At 34.0% G+C, this 15,396-nt stretch overlaps 1 protein-coding gene across 1 annotated transcript in view; it reads left to right on the top strand.

Moving 5' to 3' along the window:
• Positions 1 to 15,396, top strand: part of LOC145669112 (uncharacterized) — a 166,687-nt gene that overhangs the window by 84,570 nt on the left and 66,721 nt on the right. The window contains exons 6-7 of the mRNA XM_081737453.1: positions 594 to 644; positions 2,135 to 2,185. Of these exons, the coding sequence (XP_081593579.1) occupies positions 594 to 644; positions 2,135 to 2,185 (102 nt within the window). The remainder of the gene's footprint in view (positions 1 to 593; positions 645 to 2,134; positions 2,186 to 15,396) is intronic.

Raw genomic sequence — 15,396 nt, 5'->3', positions numbered from 1 at the left:
CTGTGCTTAGCCAACTGAATCCAGTTTCTATCCTATTTCTGCGAAATTCATATTATTTTTCTCCCATCTGCGCCTTCGTTTTCCGGTTGGATTTCCAGTCAGTTAAAACTTCGAAAGCGTTCATAGTTTCTTCCATCCTGGCTACATGACCTACTCACCTGAGCCTACTAGACTTGATGATCCTAACAATGTTTGGTAAACGGAATAAATATAGAACTTTACAGACAAATAGATTACATCAAGGACAGCTATGTATTCTCTCTGCTAAAGGCTTAATAAACAGTATCAGTTAGAAGCTGTTTCAATGGAAAATAGTTTTAATGCAGTAGCCTCCCGCCTTTTTGGTAAAGAAATGCAGCCCTACTTTTGAAATTTCATCCGTTGTTCTTTCTCACTCTCCTCCCCGTCCTCCTAGATTGCAATTGTCTTTTTTTCTCGTCTTTTAACTTTCAATCATTCATTTGAATTTTAGCTGGTTGCACGTACCGTAGTGAGCATAGCCCACATTACACAGTAACCATTATTAACAAGTATAGATATCTGATTTAGGAAAAGCAGTTGTCTAAAGATATTAATTTTACTTTCTTTCTTAGTCGCAGACATGGAAAATATGATGAGAGATCTTCAGGCTCAAATTATGCAAGGTTAGTTAAATATGTAAATTATTTATGTTTTAGTATAACTTATTTAATTTGAAATTAAAAATAGTATTACCACAGTGCTTCCAACTTAGGTCAGTTCTTTGTTATTTTTTGATATCGCACTTCAGCCAGCAGACTTCTAAATAGTTTTTCTTTCCTCTTGGTTCATTCTGAAGCTATGTTCAACTTTCTCTATTTTCATTTTTAATATACTTTGACAAAGTGTTTTCTTTTTCTTCGTCTTTTTCTTTCTACTCTTAATGCAACATTTAATTAGAAATAGACTAATTTATAGAAATTTTCTTACGGAAATATTTAATCTTTTTCAATTTCTGTCAATAATAATTTTGTATTTTTATTTGATTCCACAGTAGCTTGTTATTGTTTACTCATTTACCTATCGGCCATTCCCACGAGAGATTTCTGGGATGTTTGTAAGTCAGCGACAATACTTCTTTCCGTTTGATGAAATTAGTATCGTAAGTAACTTCAGAATGGAAGCACAATTTGAGAAGTTTTCAGTAAATTAAAAAAAAATGTAATTTTCTGAACGTTGCAGTCATACCGTTATTCCCAAAATAAATTTTACCAAATGCGAAGAAGTTTTGTCGCTGATTGTACAATCATTCACATGTTTTGCAGTGATTACTACTTTCTACAGTCGTGTACCCATTGTGTAGTGTATGATTTTGTTACTATTTATTTCATCTCGGAAAATTTCATAAACATTCAAATAATATTATTATTTAATGTACATGCTAGAATAAAAGTTTCCAAAGTAAATTATGCAAAATTTATGATCGCAGTTGAAAATTTAGAAACATCTTACAAATATTATAGTGTGTAGTTTTCTGATTCCGAGAATTAAACATTTTGAAATTGATATACACTGTGACCAGAAGATGTGACAGTATTAAATTAAAATAAATGAATAGAAACAAGAGTAGTCAGCCAAAATTTCTAAACCACAGCTCTTTAATTTACGTTGAATGATTGAATGTTCTAATTCTCCCAAACAAAATGTTGGAGCAGTCTGGTTAGAATTATGTAGTAAGATAGTTCGTTACTTCTTCCGAATGCTCAATTTCTCCCTCAGAGATACAAAGTGTGACTATGCTAAATGATCGACATCTCGTCAGAACATATTACACTGATTTGGATTTTTATTGCTCTTAAAATTAGTTTAAGTGTTTGTTGTACCTAATTGAGAATGGTTCGTAACATGTACAGTCTTGTTCTAAAAAATCCTGGCCATCCAATCTTTTTAAAAACTCCTGTATTCTTATCTCAAACTATTATACAACAAAGAAACGTGATTTGTCTTTGGCCAATTGAAATTTTTATTCTAAGCCAAAATATAAAGCTCCCTAAGAATGTTTTTGAAAATATGGTCATCTAACGAGAGGAAATAATCTGCCTTTTTTTCTTAAAAAAAAATTGCATAGCTTGAAATATAAACTGATTTGTTTTATTTATTTTTTATTCTGTTGCAGCACGGACATTGAAAGAGAGAGTGCGAGAACTTGAACTGGAGAAGGCGAAAGGTTAGTTTCCAAGATTAATTAATTGCATCATTTCAGTAAAACTTACAATTTTCTTTAACTTGAGCCTACTAAAACACATTTGAATATTGTTTGATTTTTTCAGATCTTGTTTATGCATTTGTATGAGGCTCGTCTACTGATAATTTTTTACCCGGTCTTCATTAATTACTTTAATTGATTTTATATTTATTTACTTTAATCATCATGAGAAGCACTATTAATTAATAATGAAATGTACGCTATAAAGCGTAGAAATAAAAGAAAATCTATTTACGTCTCGCTGTGCAATTAAAAGGATTGTTATACGCACAAATGAACAGTGATGAATGCTTATTATGACAGGGATAGCGCTACGAAAGATTCAAGGGGAGACAGTCCCGCTAATATATATTTATTATTTCTTGTGGCCTTTAGATTAAGCACATATTGTCAATTTTGTACAAATCGAAAATTTCCTGTGAATCAACAGGTTTTCAGTCTTTAACAAAGAAAATAGTAGATTACACATTGAATACGTAAAGAAAGATTAAGACGTGAAAGAATTGTTAAATTGCATATAGTAAGACACTTTATTGTTGAAGTACGTATTTATTTTGTAACACTAATTGCGGTATTTCATTTTATTTCCTTTTCTTTTTTAATGCTCTACCATTATACCCTGAGACTTAAGAAGAATGTGATAATGAACTAAATGATGGAATGAAGAAAGGAAGGAACTGGAAATCCAAACACATTGAGTTTATCCATCACAAAGCCCATTTGGTGCGAGCTAGGATCTAACCAGGAATCTCACACCAGATGTTATTCCCTTTGATTTATTCTAATTACGCGCCGCAAACATTGACTTTGTCAAATACGACAGCATTTGAGTTAATTCCTACGTTACTTTCAATAAAGAATATTCATATTTTCTTACTTTACTAGTTATAATCGAAATGATTTGAATGTAGCTCCTTGTTTCAAGCACTATTACCATAACCTGTGAATTAATGCGTATCATATCAGGGTTATGTGTGGCAATTTTTCCACTCTAATGAGCGAGTACTTCTCGAGCGAACGTGCTTTATGAAGAAGGCTGAATCACATTTTTTAATTCCAATTGCTCTAAACCATACTCGACAGTTGTTTCCTTTAAGATATAAATGTTTCATGGAAGTTCATATTGAGCAAAGGAATTCGTTACAAATATATACTACTTGTGTTTTAACGTCATATGTATTTCAATTACATCATTAAACGATATGGTCAAAAGTCAAAAAGTTTGTACATATTTGAAATGATTGATAACGTTCGTAATGAAGATTTAAATTTCACAAACACCTTGGAAAAAATTGCGTCTGAGAAAGATCATTAGGACCAACTATTTTTCTTTCATTGTTAATTTTGTTCAAAGTGTCACATTACTAATATAATGTCCAGTGCATATTTAATAAGACATAAAATATTAATGCACATTGCTTTCTTTCAATTTTGGAAAACTTTCAAACCAATTCTTACTAGAATTTAGTAAAGGTTAACAGTCAGTTGTCAGTTGTCGAGCGCGGACGTGTTTTTGTGAAGCCCGTAAGTTCAGTGACCTGCGCGATGGGAATCTCAACCGAGCAGTGGAGAGCTAGAATTGGCCTGTTTTGTAGTGCCGCGAGAAAACTTCCGATCTTAAACTTTCCGAAAATGAAAGTATCACGGGCGTTCTTATCTTACGGTTTAGTGATTCTCGTACTATTAATCATAGGAGGGGTCGAACCCCACCCCGGCCCCCCGCAATCACAAAAAAGTGGAAAAAGTGAAATTGCCGAGATAAAAGAAATCTTGAACAACCTCGTCACCTCTAATGAGGTACTGGTGAAAGAAGTGAAGCAAATTAGTGCTACAATGAACTCACTAGTGAACAGAGTGAGTAGTGTTGAAAGTGATCTCGAACTTGTGAACCGAGAACTAAGATATCTTCAAGATCACGCAAGGTACCTAGAAGATAAACTTGATGATCTTGAGGGTCGATCGCGACGACAGAACTTAGTACTTTTTGGCATTCCGGAAAAAGATGGTGAAACTTGGGAGGAAACTGAGAAAAAAGTCAGGGACACAATAAACGATCGATTAAAAATCTCATTAAGTGATGATGACTTACAACGTGTGCACCGTACCGGAAGGAAGAGAAATGGCAATGCGCGCCCAATTGTCTGCAAATTCTTCTCGGACAAAAAGAAGGAGACTGTCCTAAGAAACAGGAACAAACTTCGAGGCACAAATATATATATTGAACAAGACTTCTCTTACAGAGTTCGCGAGGAACGCAAAAAACTAAATCAGCATATGATTAAGGCAAGAAGGAACGGTAGCTTTGCCTATCTCCAATATCGCTATCTCTACATTGATGCCAAGCGTTATAGTCTGTACGACCTTGAACCAAACACGCGAGAGGCAGCGGTCCCCAGAGAAAGAAGAGAAACACCACCAGAACCCTCAACCCCCGAAGGCAGACCTAAATAATGGACAAAAAGAGGAAAAGAAATGTTCAACCTCCATCTCGAATGCAACGGCAGAGAGCGAAAACGCATTTCCACCCCCTTCAGCTCTAAGGTCATCCACCCGTCAAGCGAGTACACAAGAACTCTATGAACAAAAGGACTATCCCCCTCTCAAAACTCCTCCCCCTTCCCGTACGGAATATCTCGTACGGAAACAATGAAATAACTGTGACAAGGCTCCGGTAGAAGACCAAGAAAGTGTAAGTATAGAAACATCATTTATTATAAGTGACTCTTCAGTGCATCGTAAACACAAGTGCATAAGTGTCTATTATCAAAACACTCGTGGCCTTCGCACAAAACTCAACAACATATATAATAACATACTAAGTAATAATTATCATATTATAGCACTAAGCGAGACGTGGCTTACAAACACCCACACTGATTCGGAAATTGTAGACGAAAGATATTTAATATTTAGATCTGACCGTAATTTAATTATGTCTGGCAAAAAATCTGGCGGCGGTGTACTTCTAGCTGTAGAAAAGAACTTCCGTACATACGAAATTCCTTCCCCAGAATTAGGTGTGGACTCTGTCATAACTAAGATCGCTATTAATAATTACATGTCATTAACCCTGTGCTTAGTATATTTTCCCCCTGCCACTAAAGCTTCAGTGTATTTATCATTTATCGATTTTCTATGTGCTATTGTAAACCCAAACGACAACCTTCTCTTAATAGGTGACTGGAACTTACCGGAAATACAAGGCTCAAGTTTTGAATTTGACACTGCTACTGGTACCTACAATGACCTCTATAATATTATGTGCTACCTCAACTTGAATAGTATTAATAACATAATCAACTTCTACGGCAAGACACTAGACTTAGTGCTTACCAATATCTCTAATGCCACTGTTTCTCACGAACAGCCCCCCTTAGTTCCAGAAGACTCTCACCATCCTTCCCTCTTAATAGAATTTAGACAGGCACAACAGCCCAAATCTTCAACTTCTGAAATAAAACCGCGTTATAATTTTTCCAAAGCAAACTTTTTTGACTTGTATAATGAATTTTCGCGCGCTGACTGGAAACTGGTAAATGATTGTGCTAATGTTGACCTAGCGGTAGAAGAATTCTATAACATTTTATACTCAATCTTTGATAAATGTGTTCCATCAAAAAGATATTCTCGTAACTATCCCATATGGTTCACTAGAAATATAATTAAACTTGTGAAAAGTAAGAAATACCACCATAAAAAATGGAAACGTGGAGGAGTTTTTTCAGAATATCATCACGAAAAATTTTGTAGTATTAGAGCTTGCCTAAATAGAGAAATCAACGAAGCTTATAAAAACTATGTACACGACTGTGAACAAAATATACTAGAAAATCCAAAAGCTTTCTGGTCGTATGTAAAAAACAAAACTAGAAAATCAGATCATAATACTCTTCGATTTGAAAACAATATTTTAAAAGATAACTTAGAAATTGCAAATGCTTTTAAACAGCACTTTCAAAAAATCGTCAGCAACTCATCACCTACTTACGACATACAAAACACTTCAAATCGTGAAACTTCTGAAATAATTGACAACCTAAATTTTCACCCCATACATCTGACCGAACTAGAAAATGCAATTAAAAATCTCAAGCCTAGAAGCTCCCCTGGCCCGGACGATGTACCTCCATATGTAATAAAAAGATGCGCTGAAATTCTAAAATATCCACTGCTAACCATATTTAATAAATCGCTATCGTCATCCCTGTTCCCATCTAAGTGGAAAATTTCGAATATTTTACCAATACCAAAAAGCAACTGCGACAACCATGACGTTCAAAATTATCGGCCCATTGCCTTAATATCTGCCCCAGCTAAGATATTTGAATCTATCATTTATCAAAGAATTTTTAATCATATTCGACCATTAATATCCTCATATCAGCATGGTTTTCTGCCGAAGAGATCTACAACTAATCTCGCTGAATTCAAACACTTCATTGCGGAGCAAATTGACAATAGAAATCAAGTTGATGCAATATATACGGATTTCAGTAAAGCTTTTGATACACTGGATCATGATATATTATTGAACAAGCTTATTTCATTCAACTTCACTCTTGAAGCGAGACAGTTCCTAATGTCATACCTCTTTCATCGCAGACAACATATAATTTATAAAAATATAACAACTTCAAGTTTCATTGTAACGTCAGGGGTCCCTCAGGGCTCAAACCTTGGTCCATTATTATTCTTAATCTTTATAAATGATCTCCCAAATGTGCTACCAAATTGTACTAAATTATTATTTGCTGATGATGTAAAACTCTATCGAAGAATTTCCCAGCCCTACGATGCTCTCGCACTACAAGAAGATCTAAGCGCACTACACACTTGGTGTATATCGAACAAACTTAATCTTAACATTAAAAAATGTAACGTTATTACATTCACTAAGAAAACTAATAATCTCAAATTTAATTACAGTATAAACAACACTCCTGTACAAAGAGTGGACACTGTAACTGATTTAGGGGTCACTATTAGCTCCAACTTTTCCTTCAACAATCATATCAATCGCATTGTTAGTGAAGCCTACAGAAACCTCGGCTTCGTAATCAGACTTGGCTTTGACTTTTCAAATACTAATGTTCTTAAAACCCTGTTCAATAGTTACGTTAGATCCAAACTTGAGTACTCTTCAATCATATGGCATCCCAACAGTCAGAAAAACAAAACACGTCTTGAAGCGATTCAACCTCGTTTTGTGAGGTACTTAACTTATAAGGAAACCGGACTATATCCAAAATTCGAAAAATATACCGACCTCCTTCGTACGCACGATATCTCATCTCTCGAAGACAGACGTACCGCCCAACTTTTGATTTTCTTAATGAAATTATTGCAAAATAATATAGACTCTGAGTATGTACTATTCCAGTTAGAATTACATGTTCCATGTAAACGCACGCGTCCTAGAAATATTACTTTTCATTTACCTACTGCTAGAACAAATACGCTATACATGTCACCTATTAGGAGAATGTGTTATATTTTTAATTCCTATGCTGAAAGTAACCCTGAACTTGATATATTTACCATAAATGACCGTTCTCTAAGAACTATTGTGCAATCCTATTGAAGATTCATTAATTAAAATGGCCATATCTATAAATGTGTATTTGTAATTATGTATGTGAATTCATGCATGCTGTAACTATATACAAAGTGACTAGGTCATTATCAATAGGTAATATACCTGTTGTGATCTATATGTAACCATAAATAAATAAATAAATAAAATAAAATAAAATAAAAAAGTAGAAAAATGTATAAATTGTGCGTAGTAAATTAAGATTCGCATTTTCGGCAAAGTCTATAATAAAGAGTATACTGCTTGCCTTATATTGCATAAATTTTATTTATCCTTGACTATAATTTTTAAATCCTTGACAAGAATAACTAAAGTTCTCGTAATGTAAAGTAAGCAAGATATTCTTTATTATAAATTATGCCATAGTGAATATATTGAAATTCCATTCAATACGATTTAGAAATCTCCCCTTCGGAGGTATAGGACATTATGTCACATTTATTATAGTTTAGAGGAGAGTAATTTTAATCATGCCAATTGTTGCTTTTATTTATTTTCTGCTACCGTTTGTTGAACTATTGTAACAAAATGTTACCACTACGTTCTTTATGAAACAGAGTTGAGTTGATTTGCATTTGTTGTATTTTTTATTGACGTAGGTGTATAAGAAACTGAATTTTGATCAAAATGGGCATAGTGTCCTATACCTCCGAGAGGAGAAATGACTTAAATTATTGTAGTTTATAAAATTAATGCTAATTTGAAGATTTTTAAAAAAATAGCTATAATACAATCACTAATTGATTGAAAAAAAAAAAAACAGGTTAAGTCAAGATTGGTTCCAGATTTAAATTCAGATTATTGATAAAAAGTCAAAACTTTTTCCTATTATAATAAAATACCAGGCAGGTAGAAACTTTCAGACAAGGAAATATAATTGGTATGGTTAACATATTTTAGCTTTTAATATACTCCGTTCCCTCTTATAAGTTTCCCATCATTTATTTCTACTTCAGAAGGTGACATTTGCTATCAATTAAGTTTCAACTTTGCACCGCCTCTGAGGATTATTTACATCGGTTGCTGAAATCTACATTACAAGTACCTTTCAGTATATCCTAATCTGCTAGTATTCTACGATATTAACAGCACTAATTTATGTATTCTGTAACTTTATCATTCTCATCTATTATATTGAAGGAATTGGTTTCCGTTAATATTTCTCCAATCTCAACTTACTATATTTATTTTTCCGCTTTTTATCATCTTCGTTCAAAATACCTTTCTGAAAGCTAGGTTCTTTGCTTCATTTCTTACGCAAGATTCTGTGGATAATACTGTTGGAGTCTGATACATCTAGAACTGACAATCACCACTTCGATCATTGGTTTGGGTCAGGGTCGGCTCATTCATATGTGCAGCACGTGCATTTACACGAGGCAGCAAAATCTGTTATAAATATATTAGTGAAAATAAATATTTGGTGTTGGAAACACTTGATGATCGTAGTTACTTAATAAACTGACCTATTTGAATACTACATTGATAAATCATGTTTAGGTCTCGTCGGTTTAAGGCCACATGGACAGTCCCAAAGCAAATAGTCAAACAAATCTCAGAATGAATTTTTTGATTGCTGTCAAATACAAGAACTGAATTTTCGAACAGTAGCGAACACCTGTTCCATTTAATTAGTTATCACAATTTTGATGTGAAAACTGGTCTCGTCTTTGTCACGAATAAGTTCCTTATCATTGAAGGTGGATTTTTTTCTTTAAAGAAATATAGAAGGAATAAAGATAAGAGCTAGTTGCACTGGAATTGCAAACTGATATTTTGAGATTGAAGCTCGATATTCTATAAAAGGGATTACAATCTTTTTTCTGCAGGTGTTTCCTTTCTTTCATTAACATAATAGATTATTTAAAGAAAAAATCACACAACGAGATTGTAGTGTTTAGGTCTTTCTAAGTTCGAGTGTCCTTATCCTACCCCATCACAAACAACGAAGGGAGGCAAATAAAAATTGTGGCTTTTAAGATTTGTTCTGGAGAAAGAGGGGGGGGGGGAGATGTCATTGCACGGAGCGGCAACTTACCTAGGGCTGGCCCTGGTTTGTATTTGAATCATTTGTAATTCCTACAAGATCACAATATATGGCAAATACAATATTTTATAGACCTAAAACCATATAAAGAAGCTCATTCCTTTGTACGATGCGACTCTGCTAAACGTTAAAGACGGTAATTTCTGCTATTTGTACTGTTGCTTGACTGCAAACATATGAAGTGAAAGAATAAATGTGAGGGAGAAATTTACAAGACCCTGTTCATGTTGGAAATATGTCACTGTAGTTCTGAGCTAATCTCTTTTCCACTTTGAGTATATAATTCTTAAAGCACGTGTTCATTCATGGCTGTCCAATGCTACTTATCTTTAATTATCAGAGTATCCACAGTGTTATAGAACACGCCTACCGGTACCAACATAATGTTTTACTAATGATTGGGAAAAACAGTTTCTTACCTTGTTCGTACTGCAAGTACTGGATTTGTGAAATTTATCTGCGTACCGTAGATACCTCCACTACCACTAGCTGTGACTGTCTCCTGAAAAACTGCCCCAATATAGATGTGGTTTGTACGATCTTCTATCTTCTTAAGTAGTTCACTCACATGTGACTTAATTTGAAAAGGTAAAATCCTGTGCTCAGGCCTTATTGTATTCCCACATACATGCCTTCTACCTAATGCATTCTCTCCCAGCATAAGTCCATGTTCTTTAACCACAACCAAAAAAGCTATGTCTCCTTACTTCATACTAACAAAGGCACATTTTTGTTCAACACCACGAGACAACACGAATGATTTCGGCTCATATCGGAACCGAAGACTCCCGAAACTCACTGGAAACACACAAACTTGTCTAACACAATTGCACACTGCTCATAGGTATGCGTAACATAATTATAATCATAATCGTATGTTCTTGCTGTAACTAATCGTACACAGTAGCTACGCAGTTTCTTTTCTTTTTTTCTTTTTTTTTTACTACATTCCATTGACTCATATGGGGAGTTTTTTTTTAAACTGAACTGGAATTTTAGTGACCTGATTTCAAATGTTCCTTCATGTTTTTCAAAATGGATTTGAACTATATATACATTATTTAACATTGTCCTCCGATATTTAATAAACATGAAGGAGGTAAAATGATTACGAGTATACGGTTTGCATATAATATAGCACTTGTTGGGGAATCTGAAAGGAAAATCAATAAAATATTAGAAAACTTGATGAAGGGCTGTGAAGAATACGGGATGAAAATAAATGTTAGAAAGACAAAAGCCATAATAGAGTAATTGGAACGAAGGGGTCGTTGTCAAATATAGAAGTAAGAGGGGAGAAAATAAAACAGATGACTAGTTCCTGGGTAGTATTATTAGTAATAATATGAAGTGCAAATGTGAAATAAAAGCAAAGGTAGGAATGGCAAGTGGTATCTTTAGGAGAAACAAAATACTATTTTGTGGGACCTTGAATATAAAGTTTAGAAAAAAACTCATGAAATGCTTCGTATATAATATTGTACTGTATGGGTCAGAAACCTGGACATTACGCAAAAATAATGAAAACAAACTGGAAGCTATTGAAATGTGGGTGTGCAGAAGAATGGAGAGAATCCACTGAGTCGAGCGGAGAACGAATTAAAGGGTGTCAGAAATAGTGGAGGAAAAGAACAATGTTAGATATTATTAAGAAGAGGAAGAGAAACTGGTTGGGACATTGGCTAAGAAGGAACTGTATCGTGAGGGACGTGCTATAAGGTATGGTGGCAGGGAAGAGGGAGAGGGGCGAAGGAAATTTCAATTAATGGACTATATCAAAACAGAAAAATCGTACGTGAGGAGAAAGAGATTAGCGGAAGACCGTGGAGCATGGAAGCTTCTCAGTTGCAGCAAGTGACTTGCCAATAAAGGCAGAATAGATGATAATAATGAAATTTAGTTATTAAACATTTAAATTCTATGGAACAAACTTAATTTTACGAAGAAAGGAACATTGAAATAGCTTTGAAAAAGAAATCAGTAAAACTGTTGAAATTCCGGTTCATTTCAAAGAGAAGAGAAAAATATTTTTCATATAAAGCATTAAAATAAATCAAGAAATATAGGCAGGTATTCAGTACCATTAAAATACTTTTAGCATGTAAATCGAAACATTATTTTGTAAACTTAATTTCAATAGATCGACATAACTATTTTAGTTAGTTTTAATTTAACTTTCTTTTGCACAGGGCACACAAACCGCAACATCTAAACCAGATTTACACTCAAGAATCAAAGCCTAACAAATGACATGAGTCGGCATCCTAAGTTGAAAGTGCGTGGCATTAATTTACACTACGTGATTTTCTCATAATTTGAACTGATGTTTAGTTTTCCGTACTCTCAATGAGACAATGGTAATTTCGGTAGGCAATCTTTTCGTGGAGATTTTTAAAGTAACGGGCCAAATATGTGTACTAAATTAACATATTTCTGCTTCACGTATTTTGGTCCTTTAGCTTTCTTCAGTTCTCCTATGGGTCGATATGGGGCGTGGGAGAGCTTACAACGAAGAAAGGAGATTTGATTGGAAATAAGAATTACGTTTATATTTTAATCCGTAGTAGCACAAAAAGTTTTTTTTTTTTTCCTAATAACTATTGCTACGCTGAAACAATGAACTTCACAACACATTTTCGTAACATACAAGCTATCAAAATTTTCAATACATGAAGTATGTCTCTCGCCATTTATTGAATCAGTTATTAATATTGTTGTACCAGTGTTTTGTTTATGGAATAAAGAACCACAAATAAAATGTTTGCCACACTACCAGAGTAAAATTAGTAAATGTATTTAAACTGGAGTTGGAGATATCATGAAATATTCTCATATCAGTGGTAAAAATTGCTTTCTCCTTGGTTGTAGACACCATTGTGAACCGGTAGGTGTCATGTAAATAGTTCTTAGTTTGACTAGACAAAATACCCAATAGTGGTTATAGTCGAAATACCACAATAATTCAGAATATTATGATGTCTGCGACTGTTTTTAAAGAGACATTCTTAATGAAATAATAACGATAATCATAATTTTAATATTCCGTTAACTCAGAGTAAACATTATGATGCTTCCATAAGACAATTACATCAGTAAAAATCAATATTCATTCCATTATGTATCCAGAAAGTTCTGTCGGATTTTGCACGTAGAAAGAAGAAAACAATAATATGAAGTAAAACTTACTGAAAACTAAATAGTTCTCATTAGTACTAATAACCAGTCTTCAAAATTCGGGCAGACCATAGAGTCCACGATGGTAAAAGTCAGTGGAACTTTCTTAAGTCGTTCAGTATATACATGTCGGTCACTTTGTCAAGGGTTAGAAAATGTCGTCCCTGTAGACGACTGTCTTTCTCAACCTAGTCGGATAATGTCACGAGTGACCTTGTAACAGATATTTTTTTTTTGTCATATTCGTTTCATATTTACTTGCGCCCCACTAAATATTCATATTTGATTTTGGGATTCAATATGGCGGCTCTCTAACCCAATGGTAGCTATCCTCGCTTTAGTCTGTGGCGATGCCAGTGGAGAATGGCCTCATTCCGTCCATGGAGGATAAGTAGCAGGAAAAACTAATATTTTGGAATGTATGTGCATAATTCGAAAAGTACACAAGTTAATAAAAGTGCATAAGTAAAAATCCGGGTTAAATTCCAAAGTTGGGCGTCCGTTTCCAGCAAAATTTTTAAAATTTACAGGAAAGATATGGATAATTTGATCGTTTGTGTGCTTGATAATATATGAGTCTCGAAAAATCTGTTTATTTGTTATATATAAGCGGTTACAAACATGGGACTATACGACGAGCGGAGGGAACTACTTGGCGCAAGGTAACCGAACAGTAGCATTGTGGGAAAGAAACGAGCATTTATGTTATCAACATGGCGAATGTACAAGGGCAATGAACTAACAGATTTGACATTTGTGAAGCAATACATTGATAACGATCAAAATCTTTTAAAAGTTTGTGAAGAGCACGGATTAATGAACCTAATAACAAATTGCAGAAAGTGTGGAAAGGAGATAACAGCGAAAAAACGTGGCGAAAGCGGACGCCCAACTTCGGAATAAATGCCAAAAATCCTACAGATTCTTGCACTATGAATAAAACCTTGTAGATGATTAGATAAGGTGTGGTATATCTATGTATAGATATGATTCATGTTGTAAGATTAATATGATGGATAAGAAACTATTGTAGTAGTTTATTACATAGAGCTTAATATGATTTGACATGTTCTATACTGTATATACAAATGTACAATACTCTGATCTCTTGAACGCAAAATAAATAGATAAATAATAAATAAATTACTTGAAAAATCCTAAATAAAGAGCAATTAGTCATATAAATAATACTGTTATTTCTGGCTATTTACTCAATATATAACAATGGCGTAAATTGACATAGAAATTAGTGGAATCTTCCACCGTTTTGAAAGAATCGATGGAGAATAAGGGATGGCGTTGTAAACACTAAGTATTGGGGATCTTTGCTCTCAGTTTTTATTTAATTTTTACTCTTTACATTTCAATATTTTTTGACAATTTTGTTATTTGTTACAATTTTAATATACTGTTATTCAATTTCAATATGTCTATGCGGCGCTTATCCTTATTACATTTAACAGTGTGAAAAACAATTTATAATTAAAACAGGCTAATTCGGCCATTTTGGCACGAGTCATCTTAATACATGATCTTATTTCAAACAATGTTCATTTAAAACAAAAATTAGTGAAACAGTCCACAGAGCTCTAAGGCCGGGACTTCTCCCGTAAGGGAGGTAACTGGAACTGGAAAGAATCGATCAGTGAGTTTTGCAACCTGTTGTACCGTTAGCGCGTGCCGTTTTTGTACTGCTGTGCGCATAGTGTGTGATGGCACATATTTATTACCTTGTCCTGCGTAAAGGTAGAAGAACCAAGGACTGAAATGGTGGACGCCATGTGATTTGTGAATATTTTAGTGGAACCAGGTGAAGAGAGTGTTAGTGGACTAAATGAAATATAATAAGCTTATTTTATTATCCTTCAGTTGATCATTGGATGCTTTCTGCACACCTACTCAGGCAACTTCTGTTTAATTATATTTTATCGCCGGATGGCCTCATAATACTGCAATTATGACTGATTGCACAATTGACTACGTGGGTTCCTACAACATAATAATTATGATCTACGGCCGTTAGAACTTTGGATAGTATCCTTGCCTTTTGGATAGTAATCTACTTCTCTGAATAGCAATTATTCTTTTTTTTTTTTTCTTTTTGAAAAATTTACTTCTGGGGAAATTTCTTCGCCTGTTGGAATTTATAAATCAACTCTGAGTGATAATATAGTTCTTCTTTAGCATAGTACAGTTTTATCAGCTATTGTTCCATAGCGACGTAATATTCCACGAAACGCCGTGGGTAAAGATCTAGTTAAGAAATCATACCAAGGATTTTTTTTTTTTAAATTTCAACTTCATTGCAATAATTATGATGTCTGACAAGGGAGGGTCCCACAAGTTGTCGCTAAAATC

The sequence above is a fragment of the Thermobia domestica genome, chromosome 13, assembly GCF_964235325.1.
Source record: "Thermobia domestica chromosome 13, izTheDome1.hap1.1, whole genome shotgun sequence".
In the NCBI taxonomy this organism is placed as follows: Eukaryota; Metazoa; Arthropoda; class Insecta; order Zygentoma; family Lepismatidae; genus Thermobia; species Thermobia domestica.
The sequence above is the reverse complement of the archived record's forward strand: the minus strand, read 5'-3'. Positions and strand labels throughout refer to the sequence as shown.